Genomic DNA, 26,301 nt, shown 5'->3' with positions numbered 1-26,301 from the left:
TGTATCAGTTATTTCTTACTTTATTGTACACATGCTTCCATACACAAAATACAGTTGGACACAACTCGGACAGGATCTAACTGATGGACATCAGTGGTTAAAATGGACAGAGTATGCTGCGCCAGAAGTGCCAAGACATTTACTGCATTGCAAAATCTAAAAGAGAGCATTTTAAAAGTGTGATCAATAGCCAAATATTGGACCCATGAAAATCCTAAAAGGCCTGACAACCACTGAGACATCAGCCCCAGCTGAGGCTATTAATGCCCATCAGATGCTGACTCATCTGCTAGCGAGGGTGACACTGGGTGAGGAGCAGCAGGCAGATTTCTCTCTGTGCAGATAGCACCAAAGTAAGCTATTATATCTGGAAGTATTCTCAAGTTCACGTCCATGGACAAGAACAAAAGTAATTTGCTACAATGTACTCAAACACCAAGGTTCAAGGACACTGCGGAGAATCTTCTATTTGTAACATACTTACTCTTGATAAAGAGTTCCTAATACATCAATTGATAATGGCAGCAATTTTGCCGTCTCTATGATATAGTGCTTGTGGGACTATGGAATGCTGGGGGTGGGATGGAGCAACACAGGACTTCAACAGATGGATGGAAAAAGTGATGGAAAACAAAAAAATAACATGGAAGCTTGTGATGTAAACACTCTTAAATATTTCATCTTGAAATGGTAGATGTTCAACATTTCTAGATCAGATTTTCTCAGGGGTTATTAAGAAGAGGTTCCTCTCCCATGCACTAGATCCTGGGAACAAATGAATGTAATGGGCACACACACTTAGAAGCGTCCAAAAATCACAGTTAAGCGCTAGGAAGTGGAGCTCAATACGACTGCCGGTTTCCCAAAAATATTCAGAGCTCCTGTTGAAGTACCTAACACCTTTTTATTATTGTCACCATTGTTTCCATGATAAGTGCTCTCTTCCTAACATGGTATCACATTACTGCCTTCATCACTCCTCTCTACTCTACCATGCTGCCTGGGCCTACATCTTAGCTTCTTGTCCATCAGAAAGTGGTCAAGCTTCACACAGAGCGCAGCCTCAGTGTTCGTGGATGGTATTTAGCTCCCGGCTCCCCATTGTTGAAGGCACCCAGTTTCAGCTCCAGGGATATCGGTGGTAATCTCCACTCCAGGAAAAGTTCTGGAAATGTTAAAACCACAGCTGGCATCGACCGTAAGCCCAGGGTGCGAAGAAGCAGCAGGACAACTCATGGACTCTCTACCTCAGTGCCGGTTACATTGGAAAGGGAAAGGTTTGAGAAGAAGGACCACCAATTTTGTAAGTATTAGCCCTTTAAGTCGCTGATGCTGATGCCACTGGCTGTATAATGGTCAGTGCAGCTGGATGCAGAGCTCAGAGTACTTGAAGCACTGGCTGACTCTAGATTTAAAGAGAGAGAGAGTGAATAAAAAATTAAGAACAAGCACCACAAGGATATTGAACCAAATACAGAGAAAAAAGCTTTTTCTGTTCTGAGGCCAAAAGCTAGTAGCTTACTTAGAGTTTGGACAGTTTGCAGTTCATTCTTTTCACTTCACATAGTAAAGTACAATATGAGTGAGTGTGAAAAGTGCATTTGGGAAGAGGAAAGCACACAGGATCTTCTACAGTATTAATGCACAGAGTGATGTTGGGTCCAAGTTCATAGCTTACCTAAATTGGCCACACAAGTAGATAGGGTGATAAAGATGATGAATGGAATGCTTGCCTTTATTGGTCAGGGCATTTAGTAAAAGAGTCAGAAAGTCACGTTGCAGCTGTTAGGTTGCACTTGGAGTATTGTGTGCAATCCTGGTCACCCTATTGTAGGAAGGATGTGGAGGCTTTGGAGACAATGCAGAAGAGATTTACCAAGATGCTAACTGGATTAGAGAGCATGAGCTTTAAGGAGAGGTTGGACGGACTTGAAATGTTGATCCAGAGTGCTGGAAACTGAGGGGAGACTAGTAAAAGTTTACGGAATTATGAGCATAGGTAATGCAAATAATAGGATTCTTTTTCTCAGATTAAAAATGTCAATACTGGAGGAAATGTATTTAAAGTGAGAGGGGGAAGTTCAAAGGAGATGTGCAGGGCAAGGTTTATTTTACACACAGTGGTTGATGCCTGGAACAGATTGTCAGGGATAGCGGTGAATGAGAAGATATTAGACACATGGATATGCGGGGAATAGAGTCATATGGATCACACACAGGCAGAAGAGAGTTCAGCGCAGACATTGTAGGCCCAAGGGACACACCAGAAACCTGCAGATGCTGGAATCTGGAGCAACACAAGAATTGCTGGAGGATTTCAGCAGCTCAGGCAGAGCCTACAGAGTAAAATGGAGAGTCAGCATTTCGGATCGAGACCCGTCATCTGATCTCCAGGTGCTGTCTGACCTGCTGTGTTCCTCCAGTGCATTTTGTGTTGACTGTACACTGTGATGTACTGTTCTATATTCTACAAAGTAACAGTAATTGTGTCACCTTCATACCCATTATGTGAACATTGAGTTCTCAATTTGTTTGTGCGCTAGGCCAAACTGGTGTTAATAAGATTAGGACAAATAGGCCAGTTCACTGATTGTAGTACTCTAAAAGCATGAAGGAACAAATTAATAACGGGGTTAGTTAGCTCTCTGGTGTGGTACATAACAGGCTGGACAACATAATAATGGGCCGAGCAGCATAAGAACCTGGGGTAACAGGTGAGAAGGGAGATAAGTCAATGGAGGTAGAACATACTAATGGAGGGGGCAATATGTTAATAAAGCAAGAGTAATAATAACCATCAGTGGATGTGCTGTGGTGGATGGGTGCCATTCATGATGGCTGCTGGATCCTGGGGTGTTAATAATGCTGGCCTACAGCGAGCAGCCAATCTGAGATCTTTCTTACCTGAGCTGCTTATGGACCGAGAAGAACTAGAATCTCTGAGCAGTGTCTGTAGGGTTGTAGCTGGAACCCAGCCCTCTTTATTTGTATTGAGATTTCTTACGAGCCTTAGAGCAAAATAAAATCTGTATGAGCTTCACCCCTAATCCATTTTTAGCACGGAGGTAACAACATACTGATTATTGGGCCAGTAATCACTGAATATGGACTTACAAAGCTAATACATGCAAAGATGCTCTGGAGTTAACTCTAAAGGAACCAGAATGAATAATTAACTGTATAACATTTGGTAAAAAACATTGACAACTTTTTGACAAACACTGTATTTCCTCCTCCAAGTGATGTGTAGTTCTGATCACATTCAAACAGGATAATAAAGAAAGCAGCCAATTGCTTACATTGTGCTCAGCAACTGGGGTCCATCAGTGTTCTGGACCAGTCAGTATAAACATATTGCAAATGAACTCTAAAGTGATTGGAAATAGACCATCTGAGACTGGGACCAGGAACCTGTCTTTTGGGTCCATCACAAAAGACAGGACCTCCCGGTTGCCACCCACTTTGCCTCTCATTCCCATCTAGATATGTCCATACATGGTCTCCTCTACTGCCATGATGAGGCCAAACTCAGGTTGGAGGAGCAACACCTCATTTACCGTCTGGGTAGCCTCCAGCCTGGTGGTATGAACATTGAATTCTCCAATTTCCGGTAATTCCCTCCCCCTTTCCCTATCCCAGGTCCCTCTTTGCCTCTCTCCCCTTTCAACTTTATGCTTCTTTATCTCTACAGTTCTTTCATGCCCCTCCCCCCTTTATCTTTCCTCTGATTGGTTTTCCACCTGGTGCCTCTAGGCCCTACCCACTCCCCATCTCTATTACTGGGCTTCGGCCCTCTCCTCCCCCCCAGTCCGGATGAAGGGTCTCGGCCTGAAACGTTGGCTACTCTTTTCTCACGGATGTTGCCTGACCTGCTGAGTTCTTCCAGCGTTGTGTACGTAGACCATGGATTGTTACTGAATAATGATACACTATGAAAGGTATGCATGACTACCTTTATCAATGGAAGAGGGCTGAACAGAGATTTGACATTGAATGCCAATGGCTGCTTGCTTCAGATTCAATGTAGTGCATGGCAAAAATGGCTACTTGGGCTGCAGTGTGTGTTTCATCTACCTTCTCTCGCTCTTCCTCGTCCCAAGTTGTCCTGTTGTTTGTTACTGTGGAGTGCTGTGCACTCTGTTCCTGTCACCCTGAGCTTCTACATATTGAAGGTGTCTTCACTACTGTTCCAAGCATCAGAAGCACATTGCCACCATGATAATGGCTTGCTCAGTCTCACACACTGGCTTGGGTGATACCCCTCTTTGCTTGGGTTTCTCTTGGGTCTGCAGCCATTTTTTGTGGGCATCTCTTATCTTTGAACACTTGGCCAGTAAGGCTGCTGGAGCATGGGGCGGAATTGGGGAAAGTGGTGTGTCCAGGGTAAAAGCATCAGGCCAGCTGTCAGGGAGTCTTGTCAACAGCTGTATAAATGGCGTTCTTGTCAGTTTACAGACTGACTGCGCATTGATGTGTTGGAGTTTAGAAGAATGGTGGTGACTTTATTTGAAGATATCAAATCCAAAAGGGGCTTAACAGGGTAAATGTTGGAATGTTTTCATGAGTGGGAGAGTCATGAAGAAGGGGACATGACTGCCAAATGACTGTCATAAATCTGGTGTGTAGAAATTTCTTCTCTCAGAAGGGAGTGACTTCCTCAAATACTCTACCACTGAGAGTGGTAGACTTAATCATTAGATATGTTTAATATTAAGGAATTACTAGGGGAACTGAAGAAAACAGGAATTGGGCCTGCAGTGATCAGCCATATTGAATAGTGAAGCAGATTTAAGGAGCCTGGTTGCATGCTACTGGTTGTATTTCCTTAGCTTGTGTTCTTGTGGAAGACCTTATCGTCATCGACACAGAGCCCAAGCAGTTGTTTGTTTCATCAATGATAGAAAACAGAGTAACAGAGCCTTCTACGCTGGTACACAGCTGACTGCAAAGTACTCCAGCACAGACATCGATGGATCCCGTGGCAAAGGTTGTGGGAGGGATGATCACTTTGACAGCCACTGGAGAATGTTGCCCCAGCTCCTGTAATGTGATTGACATGACACATGTCACCTGGGTGCTTGAAATACCGAGATGACTGGGTCACTCACTATACGGCCTGTCGGCAGGAACGGAACAAGCTGACTGTGCTGATTCCTCTCCTCCTGTGCTGGAGGATCCGGTTGCCATGGTTTTCCCCAGGGTCCCAAGAACTGCAGCACAAACAGCGTCTGCAATTTGTGTGGCCAAGGAGAGATGCAAAGTTGGTAGAATGCGTGACACTGAACAGCAGCTAGCTCACACTACAACTGCTGGCATGGACATATTAGGAGTACTACGTACGGTTCTGATCACCCTACAATAGGAGCTATGTCATTAAGTTAGATAGGGTGGAAGTAAGATTTATGAAGATGTTAATTGAATTGGAGGGTTTGGGTTATGAGGAAAGCTGGATAGGCTGGGAATGTTTCCCATAGGAAGCGGAGGGGCTACTTTATAGAGGTTAATGAAATTATGAAGGGCATTAATGTGAATAGCCAAAGTCATTTTGCCATGGTAGGAGAGCCCAGTTAGAGGGCATAGGTTTCAAGTGACAGGAGAAAGCTTCAAAAGTGACCTGTGAGGTGACTTGTCCACACAGAGGACGGTGTGTGTATGGAATGAGTTGCCAGGGGAAGTACTAGCAGTGGGTGCAATAACAACAGTTAAAAGGTGTTTGGACAGTTACATGGATGGGGAAATTCAGAGGGGTATAGGCCACATAAAAACAAATAGAATTAACACCATTAGGCAACTTGGTCAGCACATGCAAGTTGGGGAAAATTTTTTGGGTTGAGAAGGAAGAAAAAAGTAACAAACTTCAAGACCGAATTGAACTCATTAATATAATGCACCATGATAATTGAACTCGTTAATATAATACACCATGATAATGTACCTCAGGTAGCGTTGTACCTTTACGTAAAATTACAAGTTGCCTTCATCTCCTGTTTACACTTCCCCACAGTATCTTTGTGTCAACCACTCTCAACCTGCATCACTCCCTCCTAGCCTCCACCCCATCACAATCTCCCTTTTCCTCTCTTCACCCTTCTCCAATTTATTCCCAGTTCTGATTAAATGTAAACAATTCAAAGCTTTAACTGTTTCTCTCATCATACATTCGTCTTGATCTCTGAATGTTTTCACAAGAATGTTGTGAAGTGTGCACCAGATGAACAAAAAGCAATCTGTAGACATACCATCGTTCTTCCTGGCCCTCACAGATCAGCTGTAACATATCACCACTGCACGCAATCAGCTCATCTCCTCCTGACTTCCCAAAGTCTGCTGTAACTGTGTACTTCCCTGGAAGCTAAAGATTAAGATAAAAGATTAGCTTTATTTGTCCCATGCCGAGCAAAACATTGAAACACACAGCGTCACTTGTGTCAATGACCAACAGTCCGAGAGTGAGCTGGGAAGTGTTAACATGCTTCCGGTACCAACATTGCATGCCCACAACTTATTATCCGTGGATTTTTAGAATGTGGGAGGAAATCAGATCACCTGGAGGAAACCCACATGGTCACAGAGACTCCTGCACAAACTTGTGACAGACAGCAGATTTCTGGGCTGAGGCCAGGGGGGAAACAGCCAGGGCGAGACCAGATGAAAGGACAGCCAGAGGAAGACGGAGTAGAATGGAATTAACTGAAAAAGGTGAAATATAAATGCTTTATTTTAATCATTCATCCCCAGTATTCTTGTTGTGTACTGTCTGTTTTGACTGGTGAGGTCATGTCAGTCCCTCTCTCTTTTGCCTTTATACTGTCTTTGACTTCTCTTGCCAACCACAGTTTCCTTTAACTTGAGCTCCCTAATTAAATCTGGTTCATTATACAACACCCCATCCAGAACTGCCTTTTCCCTAGAGAGCTCAACCACAAGCTGCTCTATAAAGCCACCTCATAGGCATTCTACAAATTCCTTCTCTTGGGATGCTAGTCTCCTGGTGTGCACCAGTTTCTTTTTTAAATAAATCATTAATTATGTCGAACACTAACTCCATGTGGCATTCTAGTTTGCTCCTACAATCATGTAAAAACTAAATAAATGGGTATGAAATAAAGGAAGCAGTGATAAACACAATGAAAGTAGTCTAATTCTGTGTTCTGAAGACCAGAGAGGTTCAAGATACTTTTGTTGATCAAATAATGAAACTATTAACGCAGGTGACCACTGTATTGCGGTGGTTGTGTTCCTAGCAAACAGGCCACTTCAATTTTCTGTAATGCAAAGAAAGCAATGTCATCTGCACTTACGTCAGAAACAGGAGTTCAAAGTCAAAATTGTATTGATATTCACAGCCCCAAACAGTCCTTCCAGGTGATGCAACACTTCACCTGAGAGTCTGTAGGGGTCATATACTGTGTTCGGTGCTCCTGGTGTGGCCTCTTGTATATTGGTGAGACCCAACGTAGATTGGGAGACCGCTTTGCTAAGCATCTACTCTTTGTCTGCCAGAACAAGCGGGATCTCCCAGTGGTCACCCATTTTAGTTCCATGTCCCATTCCCATTCTGAAATGTCCATCCATGGCCCCTCCACTTTCGGGATAAGGCCACACTTAGGTTGGAGGAACAACATCTTATATTCCATTTGGGTAGCCTCCAACCTGATGGCATGAACATCGATTTCTTAGGCTTCTGTACCTCCTCCTTGATGGTAGCAATGAGAACAAGGCATGACCTGGGTGTTGGGGTCCTCAGTGATGCCTTTCTGAGGCATCGTTTCTTGATGTCCTGGACGCTACAGGCAGTGGCACCCATGATAGAGCTGACTAAGTTTGCAGCTTACTTTGATCCTGTGCAGTAGTCCACCACCTCCCCCAATACCGGACTGTGATGCAGCCGGTTAGAATCCTCTCCACAGTACATCTGTAGAAATTTGTGAATGTATTTGGTGACATACCAAATCCCTTCAAACTTCTAACGAAATATAGCTGCTGCCATGCCTTCTTTGCAGCTGTAACAATAAGTTGGGTCCGGGACAGATCCTCAGGAGCTCGAAATTGCTCATTTGTTCCACTTCTGCTCCCTCTATGATGACTTGTGTGTGCTCCCTTGTCTTACCCTTGCTGAAGTCCACTATCAGTTCTTTGGTCTTACTGGCGTTGAGTGCAAGGTTGTTGCTGCAACACCACTCAACCAGCTGAGATATCTCTTTCCTGTACGCCCTCTCACCACCAGCTGAAATCCTGCCAACAATGGTTGTATCATCAGCAAACTCACAGACGGCGTTTTGAGCTGTGCCTAGCCGCATAGTCATGGGTGTGGAGAGAGTAGAGCTGTGGGCTAAACACATAAACCAGTGTTAATTGTCAGTAAGATGGAAATTTTATTTCCAATCTGCACAGATTGTGGTCTTCTGGTTACGACATCGAGCAATTAGTTGCAGAGGGAGGTACAGAGGCCCAGGTTCTGGAGCTTTTCAGTCAGAACTGTAGGAATGATTGTGTTAAACACTGAGCAGTAGTCAGTAAGCAACATCCTGGCATCAGTATGGAATGTTAGACTTGCAATACACTTGAGATGTTAAGAGCAGCTCACAGCCCAGCACCTTTGAAAGTACTCACACCATAATGGTGACAAGAGGTTGTACTTACCAACTTTCTACTTGCATCCTCTTCACAGTCTGAAGAGTTGAGTTGGTCATCAGCACTGGACCAGCCATCGTTGGTTTCTTCTGGTATATCTAGGGAATGTGACACCTTGGTCCAGCCTACAGGGTAGACAGATCTACTAAGCACAGTTTGAGATCATAAACACATATCATGGTAAAGGATGTTAACAAGTAAAACTAAATGGACAAAATCCCTCAAGATAGATCATTTAAATTTTTACATTTAAAATTTTATACTAAAGATTGGGGTTAACTAATAAGAAATACTCTATATTTTAAGCTTAAATTGAATGCCAGAATTTGTTGCTCATCCCTGGAGTACCTGCATGTGTTATTAAATCGCTCATATCATTAAACACTAAAACAGACTTTACTTGTTCTAATTGTCAAACGTGTATAAGTTATGTTTATGTATATATATTTTGTGAATGGTTCCTAACCATACATAACCAGGGTGTGGTAGTGGGGATAAGCTCCCACTACCTGTAAAGTGCTCCAAATGACATGCGACTCTAACAGCCTCTGATAACCAGATCCAACTCTTGGCCTTCACAAGTGGCTTAGCTACTAGGCCTGGCGGAACTGTTTCTACTGACAAGAGAAGGGGCAAAAGCGGACCACTGGCACCTCAAAACCAGTTGCTTTGGGCAGATGGGGTTCATCAGCTTTGGACGGCAGCCCACCCAGGAGAAGGAGAACTCTGTTTTTAAACCTCAGTTGCTTTGCAGCCATACCCACCCATGGGAAAGGCTTCAGGCGTAAACCCCGAGGAAGAAATCTGGAGCCGGGGTCCCCACACCATCACACTGAGCGCGGGGGCCCCCCAGGGCTGTGTGCTCAGTCCACTGCTGTTCACTCTGCTGACCCACGACTGTGCTGCAACACACAGCTCGAACCACATCATCAAGTTCGCCGATGACACGACTGTGGTGGGTCTCATCAGCAAGAACGATGAGTAAGCATACAGAGAGGAGGTGCAGCGGCTAACGGACTGGTGCAGAGCCAACAATCTGTCTCTGAATGTGAACAAAACAAAAGAGATGGTTGTTGACTTCAGGAGGGCACAGAGCAACCACTCTCCGCCGAACATCGACGGCTCCTCGGTAGAGATCGTTAAGAGCATCAAATTTACTCAGAGAGTGGTAGCTGTGTGGAATGAGCTTCCAGTAGAAGTGGTAGAGGCAGGTTCGGTATTGTCATTTAAAGCAAAATTCGATAAGTATATGGACAGGAAAGGAATGAAGGGTTATGGGCTGAGTGCAGGTCAGTGGGACTAGGTGAGAGTAAGCGTTCGGCATGGACTAGAAGGGCCAAGATGGCCTGTTTCCGTGCTGTAATTGTTATATGGTTATATTGTTATTTCTTGGTGTTCACCTGGCGGAGAATCTCACCTGGTCCCTCAACACCAGCTCCATAGCAAAGAAAGCCCAGTAGTGTCTCTACTTTCTGCGAAGGCTGAGTAAAGTCCATCTCCCAACCCCCCCATCCTCACCACATTCTATAGAGGTTGTATTGAGAGCATCCTGAGCAGCTGAATCACTGCCTGGTTCGGAAATTGTACCATCTCGGATTGCAAGACCCTGCAGTGGATAATGAGGTCAGCTGAGAAGATCATCGGGGTCTCTCTTCCTGCCATTACAGATATTTACACCACACATTGCACCCGCAAAGCAAACAGCATTATGAAGGACTCCACACACCCCTCATACAAACTCTTCTCCCTCCTGCCATTGGGGAAAGGCACTCACGACCAGACTTTGTAATAGTTTCTTCCCCCAAGTTATCAGACTCCTCAATACCTAGAGCCTGGACTGACACCAAATTACTGCCCTCTTCTGTGCCTATTGTTTATTATTTATTGTAATGCCTGCACTGTTTTGTGCACTTTATGCAGTCCTGCGTAGTTCTGTAGTCTAGTGTACTTTTTGTGTTTTTTTTTACGTAGTTCAGTGTAGTTTTTGTACTGTTTCATGTAGCACCATGGTCCTGAAAAACGTTGTCTCGTTTTTACTGTGTACTGTACCAGCATTTATGGTTGAAATTACAATAAAAAGTGACTTTACTTGACTTGACTTGACTTGACTAAGGCATTTTGATGTTGTTTATAAGTTCACTCTGGCAACCTCTGCGACGACACTGGTGCCAAGCCATATCGGTGCTTGCCGTTCCCTTGGACTAAATCAGTGACTTGGAGAGGGGGAGCCCACTGCATGGGCAACAGCCGGTTCTTCAAATCTACCCACCCAGGCTTGAGCTCTGGAGAGGACACAGTCTACCAGAGGTGCAACCCCATGATCCCCTGAGATCGACGGCTGCCTACTACTATTTTGTGAATGCTGCTTATATACTGTATGCCTGTGATGCTGTTGCAAGTTTTTCATTGCTCCAGTACACACACGTGCTTGTGCTTATGGCAATAAACTTGACTTTGACCTTAATGGAACCTTCCAATAGGATCTATGGAGTCTTCAATCACAAGTCATGAAAACAAGGGTCTTCATTTAGCTTTATCCATGATGGCTATCAATTGTTCATGTACACAATATTTTTTTCCCAGTATCTCAGTCAGCTACCCTCCACCCTATCCATCTACCCTGCAGGTAATTGACCTACAACCAGCACGTCACTGGAATATGAGAGGACACCAGAGCCACATGGTCACTGGGATAACTCTGCACAGACAGCACCCAAGGCCAGATTCAACCCCTGACTGAAGATGTGAAGCCGCTAATAGGACAGTGCAGCCAGTCCACCAATCCTTTGTCACTGACCGAGGTCAGGAGGATTGAATTTTGATATCAAAGCCTCCCAAACTTGCTCTTTTGCTTTCTTCATCAGGTTTATGTGAATGTCGCCTGGTGTTGTGGGCCCAAGTTATAGGGAGAGGTTGGGCAGGCTAGAAGTTTATTCTTTAAATTGTAGAAGACTGAGTTGTATAAAATCGTGAGCGGCATAGATAGGGTGAATGTACTCAGTACTTTTCCAGGGAAAGGGAATCAAAAACTTTCAGACTTAGATTTAAGATGGAAGAGGAGAGATTTAAAAAGAACCTGAGTCATAACTTCGTCACACAGAGGTTGGTGGGCATATTGAACGAGCTGCCTCAGAAAGAGATTGTGGTAAGTACAATAACAACATTTGAAAGGGACTTGGAAGGGAACATGAATAGGGAAGGTTTAGAGGGATATGGGTAGTCTAGTTGGGCCAAAGGCCCTGTTTCTGTGTGGTATTCCTCCTTGTGCAATCCATTTTATTCTACAGTCTTACTGATATGAATCATTCCTCCCAGTTATTATATATCACACTGTATCCTTCACTCAGATCACTTATCAAACCACCCTATATCTTTCACCAGGGTGGCAAGGTGGAGATACGTCTCTGCCAAAGGAGGTGCAAGATGCTCCATCTCTCCACTAGCCTGCTTGGACAAGGCATAGCATCTGCTTAGCCCTCCCACACCCCTATCCCTGTGATCAAGGTCACATGAAGCCATGGGAGCAGCTGGTGCATATCACATCCTAGTTATGCAACCACTGACCCAGGCAGACAATCTCTGAAGAGTATTGATAATGGCTGAGGTCACATGTCTCGTAAAGACACTGCCCATAAGGTGGCAATGGCAAACTACTTCTGTAGAAAAATCTGTCTAGGCCAGAAAAGACCAAGATCACCCACATTTTACTACATGGCACATAACGAATGAACAATCTTCTATCTGAGAGCACACCATACCTTTCCCTTTTTCCTGTTTCTTTGGTGTGGTAACTGAAGTGATGCGATTATCAGGGCTCATAATTTCAGCTCTTCTCACTTTCTGTGGGCTCCACAAGGCACTGGGAATAGTGCAAAATAGAGTGCATAACAATCACATTAAAACAAATGAAAACAGATTAAAATACTGATTGTTTTTACAAGAACACTGGTTATATTGTTAAATCATTAACTGCTTTAGAAATTTCTATAGCCTATTGGTTAAGCTGCATTTTATGTCCCCAATAGATGAAATGATGAAATCAGAAGTTTGGCCTTGTTGTTACAAGGGGCAGAATGGAATAGAGTTAGATAGAGAGACGAATGGACTAAAGCTCTAGAATGATAAAATGAGAACAGGACAGTTAAACAATTCAAAGTGCAGGAAGACAGTAACACAGGTAAAATAAATGGACAGAACAAATATAATCACAAGTTTAACTGATGAAGTATACATGAAGCCTCTTCTCAGTGCTGATATCAAGCAGAGGCTGCAGGAGCCTAAAGATTCACATCTCAAGGTTCAACAGCAGCTTCTTCCCCACTCTCATCAGTTTCGTGAACCCTCCTATAAAACCCAAAATTTCCCTCAACTTGCATTCATACTTATTTTTGTTTATGTTGTTATGCATGTATAAATTAACGTTAATTTAAATTGATGTTTGTTATGTACTGTGCTGCTGCAAAAGGTTAATTTTCATTGCATTTACACCCTGGATATATAAACCTATGACAATAAATGTGAAATATAACAGTGAATAATACTGAATCAACTGCTTAAAGCCACCCCATCAAATAAAAACAAAAATGATGTGTTCCTGGGTGTTAACATCTCAGAGGATCTACCCTGCAACCAACACAGTGATGCAATCAAGATGGCAGCACCTTGTGAATTTCTATAGTGGGTACCATATGTAAGCAGGGAACATTCTGACTGGTTGTTTCAAAGTCTGCTATGGAGGATCATAAGATGCTGCAAAGGATTGTCGACTCAGCCAAGTCCAATGGGCACGAATATCCCCACCATTAAGGATAAATTCAAGAGGTGCTACCTCAAGAAGGCAGCATCCGCCACTAAGGACCCTCACCATCCCAGACACACCTATTCTCATATGACCATTGGGGAGAAGACGTAGACTCAGAGATTCATAGGCAGTTCTTACACTCTGCTATCACATCTCAGAATGGTTCATGAAACTATGAACACTAACTCACTAACCATATTCACATTATGGGGGGGGGGGGGGGAGAGGAGTAAGTAATGTGCAGTTAGTTCACAGGTCCTGACAAGGTAACCCTTTCAACCTTGTGGGAGGCTAGTAGAGAGACACCTTTGTCTATGGATGAGGTGCTGGAGGACCAGAGGACAGTTAATGGTGTTCACTGTTCAAGAAAGGCACTAAGAGTAAATTGGGAAATTTTAGGCAGGTGAGTCAGACGTCAGAAGGAGTAAATTATTGAAAGGACAGGATATACAAGTACTGTATTTGGACAAACGAGGCTTGATTAGGGATAGTCAACGTGGCTTTGATCATGATAGATTGAATCTCGCCAATCTTAGAGTTTTTTTGAAGAGGTTACCAGGAAAGGCAGTGGACATTGTCTACATGGACTTTAGCAAGGCCTTTGACAAAGTCCCACATGGGAGGCTGGTCAGGAGGGTTTAGTCAGTCGGCATTCAGGATGAGGTAGTAGATTAGAATCAACATTGGCTTAGCGGAAGAAGCCAGAGAGTGGTAGTAGATGGTTGCCTCTCCAGCTGGAGGCCTGTGACTAGTGGAGTGCCGCATGGATCATTGCTGAGTCCATTGCAGATGATTGGGAATGTAGTGGACAGCAAGGAAGGTTATCAAAGCTTGCACTGGGATCTGGACCAGCTGTAAAAATGGGCTGAAAAATAGCAGATGGAATTTAATGCAATCAAGTGTGAGGTGTTACACTTTGGAAGGACAGACAAGGATAGGACATACACAGTTAATAGCAGGGCAATGAGGAGGGCAGTGAAACTGAGGGATCTGGGAATACAGATCCACAATTCCCTGAACGGCATGTCACAGATAGACGGAGGTAGAACGAGAGCTTTTGGCATTTTGGCCTTCATAGATCAGAATAATGAATACAGGAACTGGGATGTTATATTGAGGCTCTATAAGTCATTGATAAGGTGAAATATACAATTCTAGTCACCTACAGTATCAACAGGAAAGACATCAATAAGATCGCAAGAGTACAGAGAAAAATTACAATGATATTGCTGGGACTTGAGAACCTGAGTTATAGGGAAAGATTGAATAGGCTAGATATCTTGGAAATGCAAGCAAGCTTTTTCTACTGAGGTTGGGAGAGACTAGAACTAGAGGTCATAAGTTAAAGGTGATTAGGGAAATAATTAAGGGGAGCCCGAGGGCAACTTAAACCTAACCATAATATCCTTTGGCCTTAACAGTCACACACTTACAGATACTGATTGCAACTCTTCAACAGTAAACCCAGCTATGTATCTTCCTCAGGCACAACACACAAAATGCTGGTGGAACGCAGCAGGCCAGGCAGCATCTATAGGAAGAAGCACCATCGATGTTTCGGGCCGAGACCCCTCGTCCTGATGAAGGGTCACTGCCCGAAACATCGACGGTGCTTCGTCCTATAGATGCTGCCTGGCCTGCTGTGTTCCACCAGCATTTTGTGTGTGTTGCTTGAATTTCCAGCATCTGCAGATTTCCTCGTGTTTGCTTCCTCAGGCACAAGTTAGTTAAATGACAAGTCCTCCTAGAGACGCCTCCTGATATACCCTCTCAAGTGAGCAGGGCATGGTCAGGACTTAATGCTCAATCCTGATTAGCTGGATCTGAATCCAGCATATAGGAGACATAAATGTAGGTTCTAAGAGTCTGGGACTCTTAATGGGACCACACAGTCCTAAAGGGGGGGAGGCGCAGCCTAAAATAAAAATTGACCAATCAGAACAAGGCCAATTCAAACTAACCAATCAGGAATAGGCAATTCAGATCCAGCCAATCAGGATCGAGCATTAAGTCCTGCCCATGCCCTGCTCACTCAAGTGGTTATATAAAGAGGTGTGCTTGAGGAAGATAGGTGGGTTTACTGTTGAAATCAGTATCTGTAGGCATGTGACTACTAAGGCCAAAGGATAGTAATGGTTAGATTTGATAACCAGTCACAAAGCTTCTGTAGTCAGGGGGAATTTCTTCACTTAGAGGGTGATGTGAGTGTACAATAAGATGCCTGTGAAATTGGTGGATGCAGGTTTGTTTACAACATTTAACAGTCAGGCCTTGCAATGACTACCTACTTGTGGAAGCGCAGCATGATGCTCAGTTTAAAAAAGGTGGTGCAGCACATGTTCTTTGAAAGGGAACACAAGATTGGGTTTACAAAAAAGGCTGAAAATGGAAGAATTCATGGGTTCATAAACAGTGAGTACCAGGTGATAATAATCATAACAAAAGGTGCAGAAATGGCTGGCTGCATCAGAAGAATTGATATGTTTGATTACGTGACAGATAATGGTCTTTTGTACACTGAATGGACTGAGCAGTATTAAAGAAAATGGAATAACTGATGAGAAGCAAATGCCAATTTTGCTGAGTGTATTCAATTTAAAGGCATATAGGTTGCTTTGAAGTTTAATTAATCCAACCAAACAACAATGAGCTTTGCTGATATTGTTTTTTTATTAGCATTTTATGCATTTCTACAAACCAACCACAAACTAAAAAACAGCCAAGTGAAGATTAATACAGTGCAAAATAAACATATCAATTGTATAATTCATAATAAGGAAACAGCACCCTTATCCTCCCCTCCCTCCCACTGGAAAAACTCCAGGCCAACCGTTACAATATGTTAAAAAAAATCAGAGCATTCAACCCCCTAAAACTGTAAATATAAATAAAACAATAATAATGCCTACTACCAAAACTCTAATGTAATTTCCATCAAAAAGAAACCATAAAACTTAGGGAAAAAAAGCTGAAAGCAAGGGATTAAAAAGAATAAGCTTAATCTAAAGAGTTATGAAAATATTCAAGAAAATGTCCCCACACCTTTTGAAATTGAGAAGTGAGTAATGAATTTTTTTCAAGGTCTAAACGGGACATAATATCATTGAGCATCAACATCTCTCCACCTAAGGAGAACCAAGTGTCTAGCCAAAAGAGAGGCAAAAGATTTTTGACATTTAGTCAGACTCAAATGCATATCTGCCTCACCCAAGATACCAAAAAGAGCAATCAGAGGATTAGGTTCTAAGTGACAATTAAGAATATGGGATAAAGATTAAAAAAATTTCTCTGCAAAATTTCTCTAGACTAGTACAAGTCCAGTACATATGGATAAGAGAAGCTTCGCCACCTTTACACTTATCACAAACAGGACTAATGTCAGGATAAAACCGTGACAATTTAGTTTTCGACATGTCTCAGGAAAATTAGACAATAAAGGGTTAATGAAATGTCTAATTTGAAGGTATCTAAAGAAATGAGTATTAGGTAGATTAAATTTTGCAGAGAGTTGTTGAAAAGTTGCAAAACGATTATCTGTGTAAAGATCTTCAAAGTGCCTAATGCCCATTCTATACCAATCATGAAATGTTAAGTCTTGCATAGAAGGTTAAAAAAAATGATTATGTAAGATAGGACTAGAGAGAGAGGCTGATAATGTGAAAGTAATACAGAAACATTTAGAATCAAATGTTGATAGAGTGCTGCATGTTTCATAAGCAGAATCAAAAGGAAGGAGAGACCATTTCAGTGTATGTGGCTGAATTGAAGAGATTATCTGAGCATTGTTAGATTGGTAATTGGCCTAATGTTGCATTGATTGCTTATTTTGTGGAATCTTACAAAAATGCAGTCAAAAACAGCTCCTAACTGAAGCAAAACTTACATTTAAAAGAGCAGTCGAAATAGGTGAATCAATGGAAATAGCGGACAGAAATGCAATTGAATTGCAGTCAGGAATGAAAGTAAGGATGAACAAATTTGCAATCTCTAAATAGAAACCAGTCTGGCCTGATAAATTGCATTACCATTGTGGCAGGGTCACACATACACCAGACTAATGAAGATTTAAAGGTGAAGCTTGCAGAAAATGCAACAAAGTTGGATGAATACAAAGAGCACGTTGGGCAGACAAAAATAAATGGACTATACAGGGAAGAGAAAAAGATAAAAAGTCTAGTTTCAGTTTCAAAAAGAGCACTAAACTTGTGCTGTTGATGAAATGTCCGAGAATGACATAGGACTGTATAGTCTTAAAATTTACACAGTGAAAACTAACAAAGACAAGAAATATGGCTTACTCCTGAAGTGAAATAAATTAAATTAGAATTGGCTGTTTCAATCATTCCACAAAATTTAAGTTTGAATGGCATTCCAAAGGTACTGAATTGAATCCAACAGAATATATACAGGAGAAAAGATCTCCTGCGGGAATGATGCTTGTGACAGTGAAATACAACAACCAACAAGCTACATTTGGCTTGTATGTGGTAAAAACAGCAGGACTGGCATTCTGGGAATGTGAGTGGCTGAGACAGCTACAACTTGACTGGAGAACCATCCTCTATTTTTATGCCACATCCCCTACAATAGAGTCAACTGAAAATGAATTAAGAAAGGTACTGTATGATGCCTCAACTGCCTCCATGCTCCATGAACTGTTGCCCAATAAAGGGCAAATAAGTGTTGGTGCCAACTTCTGTGCCTCTGCTTGGAAAGCATATTGGACCAAGGAAAGACCATGTTGCTCAGAGGGATCATGTGTAAGTGACAATAACAGCGGTCTGACTACAGCAATTTTTGTAGAAGACATATCTGAGAAAGCTTTTGATATGTTAATCAGGCAGTTACTTGTGAAATGTGTCTTGCTTTTAAGCTAGAAGAGTTCAGGGAGCTTCAGGGAAGTTGCAAGCATTCAGTTTTTGTGAGTATAAGGAACCAGAATCTACTCTGTGTGCAAGAACTTCAAGTGGGAGACAAAAAGTCCAGCTGGATGAATGGATGGCCAAAAAGAAAGGAGTCAATGGAGATACGAAACAGAGGATTTGTCAGATGATGTGTGGATGAGGAAACCAAGAGGAGAGATCAGACTGTAAGGGAGTGATAGTAGGATTAATAAGAGAATACTCTAGTAACTAAATGGACCCTCCAAAGACCAAGATATCCATTCTAGAAAAAAGAGTAGGAATGTAGGAGAAAGAAGCCAAAACCAGGAGAGAAGCAAGGAGCAAAACAGATTCAGAGAGAAAAGCTGACAAAAAGACAAAAGGTGGCTACTGCTGACTGCAGACTTTCTGCAGTCTCAGAGTCAACTCCTACAATTAACAAGGAGGAAGCTCCAGAACCTGTGATTGTTTCACACCCACAATCTCACCTGCCAAGCAGGGTGATCCCCCTTGTCAGGAAAGATGTTATCATACGAGTAAGAAAGCCTCCAGAGCAATTAAATCTTTAGGCTTTAATGGAACAATTTTTAAAAATTACTATGCTGTGGATGTCTGTATATAATAATTGTATTACATAATATACTGTGTATATAGTTGAGATACATTCTATATTGGGTTGGAGTTTATAGCTAAGCAGGGAGGGGTATTATGTTTTAATATTTCAGTAATATTATACATATATTTGTTCATGCATTCTTCATTTAAATAATTCATTCTGGGTTTTATGTGAATTGCATACTTCATGACACTACTGCGTAATACATGCGCACCTTGCTTAAAATAAACACAAAATAAGAATCTCATCTCTCAGCTCTTTTGTTTTCCTTTGAACTCGTTTCATGTTTTGGTGTTAAAAAACAAACAGGGTAGAAATCCTTCAGCGCTGGAAAGCACGTGTTAAAGTGGTGCTGTGCTGGCAGTGTGGAGAGGGGCAGACAGTTCTTTCCAATTTTGTCTGAGAACGCTGATACAGTAAGTCACACAGGAAACCCAAAGTGGTGAAGGCCTTGCTCACTTACTGAAGCATCAGGTAGGCAGTAGTCACACCCCTCAGCATAGAGTAGATTACAGCGCAGCCAGGCAGTAATCAGGAATTGGAGGTCACTGACCACTGCCCTTAAACTATTGTCTAATCTAGATAAATCCAGGATGTAATGATAAAGGAGCTTCAACTATTTGCTTATCTGACAAAAGATAATTTCCATCTTTGTGCACAGGGTTTCATTTCTCCCAGCATGGAAGGAGGCCATTCAGCCCACCAAGTTAACGCTAGTCCTCCGAGCAATCCCATTTCCCCCACTTCTTTCTTTATAACCTAAACTCTCCCCAGCATCCCGAGTCTCCTATCACCCACCTAGACACAAAGGGCAACTTAGATTAGCCAATTAATCAGCAAACCTATGGGATGTAGGAGAAGCAAGAGTAGCTGGAACCACTCGTGCAGTTGCAGAGAGAACATGCAAACTCCACAGAGACTGGACTGGAGCTCAGGACTGAACCTACATAGCTGAAGCTCTGATGCAGTGGCCACTGTGCTGCCCGCGAGATAAAAAGTGACAAAGATGAAACAAGTTGCTGTGGAGGTAATTTGTAAACCCCCTAACAATTATTATGAATCAAGAAATAAGAGGTTGGAAGAAAGCTGATGCAAGGGTTGTTGGTGACTTTAATTTTTACCTATTTAATCATTACCTACCTTCATCTTTGCCTAAACTCAATTGGCAAATGTAATTTGGAGTTTAGAAGATATCAAATGATATTTCCAAAATACAAAAAGATTCTGAGAGGCTTAGCAAGGTTCTGTAATTATCCTGATTAAAGACATCTAAGCTACACAGTATTGTCTCATGATACAAGGTGAACCATTTGGGACTGAGATACGTAAAAATACTTTATTCAAAAGGGTGTGAATCTTTAGGATGTCTCATTGAGGTTATTGTACTTACTGTGAAGTATATTCAAGATGGGGATTTCTATAGTTTGGAGTTCTAACAAGGAAAATAGATTTGAGTATTGGTACAGCAGGCTTGAGGAGACATCTGTCCCACTCCAGTTATTTCCTATTCCAAACTAATCAATGCATTCAAACTTCAACATTAAATCTTACTATTTTAAGAGAAAGGGGGTGATTCAACTGAATCATATCTAATGCATCCAAACATCATGAGGAAAGTGAACAGTGCTTTGCCTGCCATGCTTGGTAAATAGTAACTAACCAAGATAACAGTGAGCCTTGTATACAACAGATTACTTACTTACCTGTTGTTAATGGGTAGGGTTAAAGGAGCCACAGAAAAATGCTCTAACTTTAAGTGTTGGGTAGAAACTGAAAAAGGAAATTAGATTGTTTAATTTATGATAAACATATTTAGTAACACAACTTCTAAGATGTATTGAAACAAAAGCGTGAAAACACCAGTTAAGTTGGTCAGCAGTGAAATAAATCACATGAAACTGAGTGAGACAATTGCACTCTGAATGAAGACGGCCTTTCCCCTTCTCACCTGAAGTTTAGGTGATTGACAGAGCTTACTACATTTGGCCCATTGAGTCTATGCTAGCTCCCTACCAGCATCCCTTCTTAATACTCTGTAATCTTTTCCCTCTCACTACTCATCTACACTTCCCCAATTCTCTTGCCAGTCACCTGGTTCAGGGAAAGGACTGGTTTAGAGGGATATGGGCCAAACTCAGACAAATGGGACTAGCTTGGTGGACACAGACGTTGGGTCAAAGAACTCTAGGAATTTAGTTGTCCATTGTGTACTCTTTTAGTTAACCTACCAGCACATCTCTGGTGAGAGGAAAGAGCCCAGAGCACCTGGAAATCCATGGAGTCACAGAGAAAACAAACACTACACAATACTGCACATTAGATCCCCACTATACCCAAATAACTGGAGATGCAAGCTATCATCTCCACATTCTCCACAACTGATGAGACTATGGTGTAGCTTCAATGCTGTAGCACAGGCTACACTGCCAGGTGGAAGATGTGGGGCAAAACTCACTCACAGGGGACACCATTTCTTTTGGATCAAACTCTGTATTCCCCCATGGATTGGGAATAGTTTAAAAAAAAGACAAAGTGTAAAAAAAATAGCAACTAGCATTAACTCATATGAGTAAATGGATAGAGGAATTAAATCACAGGCTGGGGAAGAAGTAACATAGAAGTCGGGTAGGCCAACTATCAGCGTCTTGGGGTAGATTAGAGAGTCATAGAATGAGAGTACTACAGGCCCTTCATCCCTTCTTGTCAGTACTGAACTGTTATTCTGCCTAGTCCCATTGATCCACACCTGCACCATAGCTCTCCATGCCCCTTCCATCCACATAGTATCCAAATTTCTCTGAAGTGTTGCTATTGAACCCACATCTACCACCTCCGCTGGCAGCTCGTTCCTCACTCACTCCACCCTCAAGAAGTTTTCTCTCAGACTCCTCTTAAATATTTCACCTTTCACACTTAACCTATGACCTCTGGTTGTACTCTCACCCAACCTTTAGTGTAAAGAGCCTGTTTGCATTTACCCTACCTATACTGCTTATAACTTTGTATACCTCTACCAGATCTCCACCCATTCTCCTACACTCCAGGGGGAAAAAAAGTCCTAACTGATTCAACCTTTCCCTAGAACTCAGCTCCAAGTTCTGGCAAATCCTTGTCAATTTTCTCTGTACTCTTTCAATCTGATTTATATCTTTATTAACTTCAACATAACATCCCATTTCCTGTACTCAATACTCTGAATTATGAAGGTCAATGTTCCAGAAGCTCTTTTTAATAACCCTACTATCTGTGATGTCACTTCCAATGAATTACAGACCTGTATTCCCAATTCCCTCTGTTCTACCACACTCCTCCGTGCCCTACCATTCAATGTGTAAGTCCAACCATGGTTTGCCCTCCCAAAGTGCAACACCTCATATTTGCCTGCATTCAATTCCACCTGCCATTTTTCAGCCCATTTTTCCAGATGGTCCAGATCCCACTGCAAGCTCTGATGGTCTCCTCGCTGTCTGCAATAACCCCAATCTTGATGTCATCCACAAATTTGCTGATCTGGTTAACCACATTATAATCCAAGTCATTGATATGGATGAAAACACCAGACTCAGCACCAGTCCCTGTAGTACATCACTAGTCACAGGCCTCCAGTCAAAACAATAAAAAAAACATTGGTTGTCCTCTCTATCTATACCCATTATCATCTTGTATACCTCTATCAAGTCACCTTTAATCCTCCTTTGCTTCAAAGAAAAAAAGCTCCAGCTCACTCTAACTTTCATCGGAAAATGTGTCCTCTAATCCAGGCAGCTTCTTCGTAAATCTCCTCTGCACCCTCTCTAAAGTTTCCATGTCCTCCTATAATGAGGTGACCAGAACTGATCACAATATTCCAAGCATGGACGAACCAGAGTTTTATGGGGCTGCAACATTGCCTCACAGCTCTTGAGTTCAATCTCCCTACTAACAAAGGCCAACACACCGTATGCCTCTGTAAGAATTTCTTGTAAAAGAAAAGAGTGGTCAATAAAATGACAAATAATTTAACCAATCAACAGAAAATTGTGGAACATCTGAGCCCACTTAATACAAGTTCTGTCAAGTCACACTCTTCTTGCATGCTTTTCCTGCAGTCGTTCCCCTTAACTTCCACAATCGTCCTAACTAGATGAATGAGATCTGTCCTGTTGACTTTTAACTCCAGCTACTGATACTGTACCCATGCCCATACCATTGCAAAGGGACAATTTGATTTCCTATCCAGTGTTGTAGGTAAGGAAAAGCTGCAGCACTTCAAGATCAGTAGTCAATCTCAGGAAAGGTACTTGCCCATCTGAGAAGACTGGTACAGGATCATCGAGATTCCAAATGTTCTTCATTTTTCAAGTCAGAAAACAGATGCATTCAAATAGGCTTTCTCAATGCTCTATTTTTAGAGGAATAAACCCGCAAACTTTTGGCATGGGATGATATATATCATTAACTAGCTCATGGTTTTCCATGCATGGTCCTTACCTCTACGAGCTTCTAGCTGGCTTGTTAGGACTTTTCTTATTTCATTCACCCATATGTTTTTAGCTTCTTGGGTTGATGCCTAAAGAGAGATGAAGAAGCACATTCTTATTTCTAACAGATGGGTACTCTATTCCACCAAACACAGCCTTCTTGTTGACCATGGCACTATACTTTGAAATGCACAGTAATTAGTTAAGTTCTTTCAATGTGCCAAGTGATTAATAACACTGATGCTAAGGTGACAGTTAGTAATTTGAATTTTACCTCAATCAGGTTTATTATCACTGGCATGTGACGTGAAATTTGTTAATTTAGCAGCAGTTCAATGCAATACATAATCTATCAGAGAAAAAAGATAATAAATAATATTTTTTTAAATAGTAAATAAGTAAATCATTTACTGTATACATATATTGAATAGATTTAAAGAAGTGCAAAAACAGAAATACTGTATATTTTTAAAAAGTGAGGTAACCATATAAACCATATAACAATTACAGCACAGAAACAGGCCATCTCAGCCCTTCTAGTCCATGCCAAATGCTTACTCTCACCTAATCCCACTGACCCGCACTCAGCCTAGAACCCTCCATTCCTTTCCTGTCCATATATCTATCCAATTTTGCTTTAAATGACAATACCGAACCTGCCTCTACCACTTCTACTGGAAGCTCGTTCGAGGTAGTGTCCAAAGATTCAATGTCCATTTAGGAATCGGATGGCAGAGGGGAAGAAGCTGTTCCTGAATCACTGAGTGTGTGTCTTCAGGCTTCTGTACCTCCTACCTAATGGTAACAGTGAGAAAAGTGCATGCCCTGGGTACTGGAGGTCCTTGGTAATGGAAACGACCTTTCTAAAACACCGTTCCTTGAAAATGTCCTGGGTACTTTGTAGGCTAGTACCCAAGATGGAGATGACTATAGAAGTTTTTGAGTGTATTTATTGACATGCCAAATCTCTTCAAACTCCTAATAAAGTATAGCTGCTGTCTTGACACCCAGGAATTTGAAACTGCTCACTCTCTCCACTTCTGATCCCTCTATGAGGATTGGTATGTGTTCCTTTATCTTATCCTTCCTGAAGTCCACCATCAGCTCTTTTGTCTTACTGACGTTGATTGCCAGACTGTTGCTGCGGCACCACTCCACTAGTTGGCATAGCTCACTCCTGTACGCCCTCTCATCACCTACCTACAAAGTTAACATCTACTTTGTAAGTACAAGTGCACCTGAACCAAACTATGGTAATTTCCCACCTTCCTCTTTCCCTTTAAAGAGAATCCAGTCGGCACTTACTAAAGAGGCTAAATCCATTAGCACACAAGGTGCTGGAGAACTCAGCATGTCAGGCAGCATCTATGGAAGGAAATGAGTGGTCAAAGTTTCAGATCAAGACCCTTTATCTGGACTGGCTAAAACCATTAGGTTGGCTCTTTGCCATCCTTAGGAGCTTTCTACTGCCTGGTCATAATTGTGACTTCCTACCAAAAGGGAAGTGACTGCTTCTGATGTCAGATGGGAAACTGGCCTAAGAAATCAAATGGAATTCTTTGGGAAAGTAGTAGGGAGGATAGTAAACACAAAGTGCACTGCAGATGCTGTGGTCAAATCAAGCCATACAAAAAAGCTGGATGAACTCAGCAGGTCGGGCAGCATCCGTTGAAAGGAGCAGTCAACATTTCAAACAAAGAGAGAGTCAGTTGATGTTGTGTACTTGTAGTTTCAGAAGGCCTTTGACAAGGTGCCGCATATGAGGCTGCTTAACGAGATATTGATATCAAGAGTCCTCGATATTACAGTAAAGATAATAGTAAAAATGGTAGAAGATTGGCTTGTTGGCAGGAGGCAAATAGTCAGAATAAAGGGGGCCTATTCTGGTTGGGTGCAGGTGACAAGTGGTATTTTGCTGGACTTGTTATTGGAACTGCTGCATTGGATGACCGAATTGATAGTTTTGTGGCCAAGTTCCCAGATGATACAAAGATAGGTGGAGGGGCAGGTAGTATTGTGGAAGCAGGGAGTCTGCAGAAGGACAGATTAGGAGAATGGGCAAAGAGGCAAATGGAATACAATGTTAGAAAATGTATTGTCATGCAATTTAGTAGAAAGAACAAAAGCATAAACTATTTTATAAACCAAAAGAAAATTTTTTGAAAATCTGAGGTGTGGAGGGACTTGGGAGTCCTTGTGCAGGATTCCCTGAAGGTTAACTTGCAGGTTGGTTCAGTGTTAAGGAAGGCAAATCTGATGTTAGCATTCATTTCATGAGGACTAGAATATAAGAGCAAGGATGTAATGCTGAATCTATATAAGGCATTGGCAGACCACATGGAGTATTTTGTGCATTTTTGGGCACCTTATCTAAGAAAAGATGTACTGGCATTGGAGAAAGTCCGGAGGAGGTTTATAAATATGATTCTGGGAATGAAAGGGTTAACATATAAGGAACATTGAATGAGTCAAACAGAAAGCAAAAAATACTGGATTGAAAATTTTATATTTGAATGCATGCAGCATAAGAAATAAAATGGACAATTTTGAAATTCAACTACAGATCAGCAAGTATGATGTTGTGGCCGTCTCTGAAACTTGGCTAAGGGACGGCTGCCGTTGGGAGCTGAATGTCCAAGGATATACGGTGTATCAGAAAGATAGTTTAGTAGGCAGAGGGGGTGGTGTAGCCCTGTGAATAAGAAATAATAAATCATTAGTAAAGGATGATATAGGATTGGAAAATGTAGAGTCTCTATGATCAAGGTAAGAAATGGTAAGGGTAAAATAACCCTAGTGGCAGTTGTATACAGGCCTCCAAGCAGCAGCCGGGATGTGGATTACGAATTACAGCAGGAGACAGAAAAGGCATGTCAGAAAGACAATGTCATGATAATTGTTGGGGAC

At 42.1% G+C, this 26,301-nt stretch overlaps 1 protein-coding gene across 7 annotated transcripts in view; it reads right to left on the bottom strand.

The window, feature by feature from the left end:
- mcf2la (mcf.2 cell line derived transforming sequence-like a) overlaps positions 1-26,301 on the bottom strand; it is a 275,198-nt gene continuing 248,897 nt past the window's right edge. For all 7 annotated transcript variants that reach the window (XM_073046062.1, XM_073046063.1, XM_073046061.1 and 4 more), the window contains 7 exons: positions 23,405-23,483; positions 20,638-20,704; positions 12,393-12,493; positions 8,644-8,759; positions 6,240-6,352; positions 2,905-3,008; positions 1-1,405 (listed from right to left, as the gene is read on the bottom strand). In XM_073046062.1, coding sequence (XP_072902163.1) covers positions 1,311-1,405; positions 2,905-3,008; positions 6,240-6,352; positions 8,644-8,759; positions 12,393-12,493; positions 20,638-20,704; positions 23,405-23,483 — 675 coding nt within the window. In that variant the 3' untranslated portion in view covers positions 1-1,310. The remainder of the gene's footprint in view (positions 1,406-2,904; positions 3,009-6,239; positions 6,353-8,643; positions 8,760-12,392; positions 12,494-20,637; positions 20,705-23,404; positions 23,484-26,301) is intronic.

Source organism: Hemitrygon akajei, chromosome 5 (genome assembly GCF_048418815.1).
Source record: "Hemitrygon akajei chromosome 5, sHemAka1.3, whole genome shotgun sequence".
NCBI classification, from domain to species: domain Eukaryota; kingdom Metazoa; phylum Chordata; class Chondrichthyes; order Myliobatiformes; family Dasyatidae; genus Hemitrygon; species Hemitrygon akajei.
The sequence above is the reverse complement of the archived record's forward strand: the minus strand, read 5'-3'. Positions and strand labels throughout refer to the sequence as shown.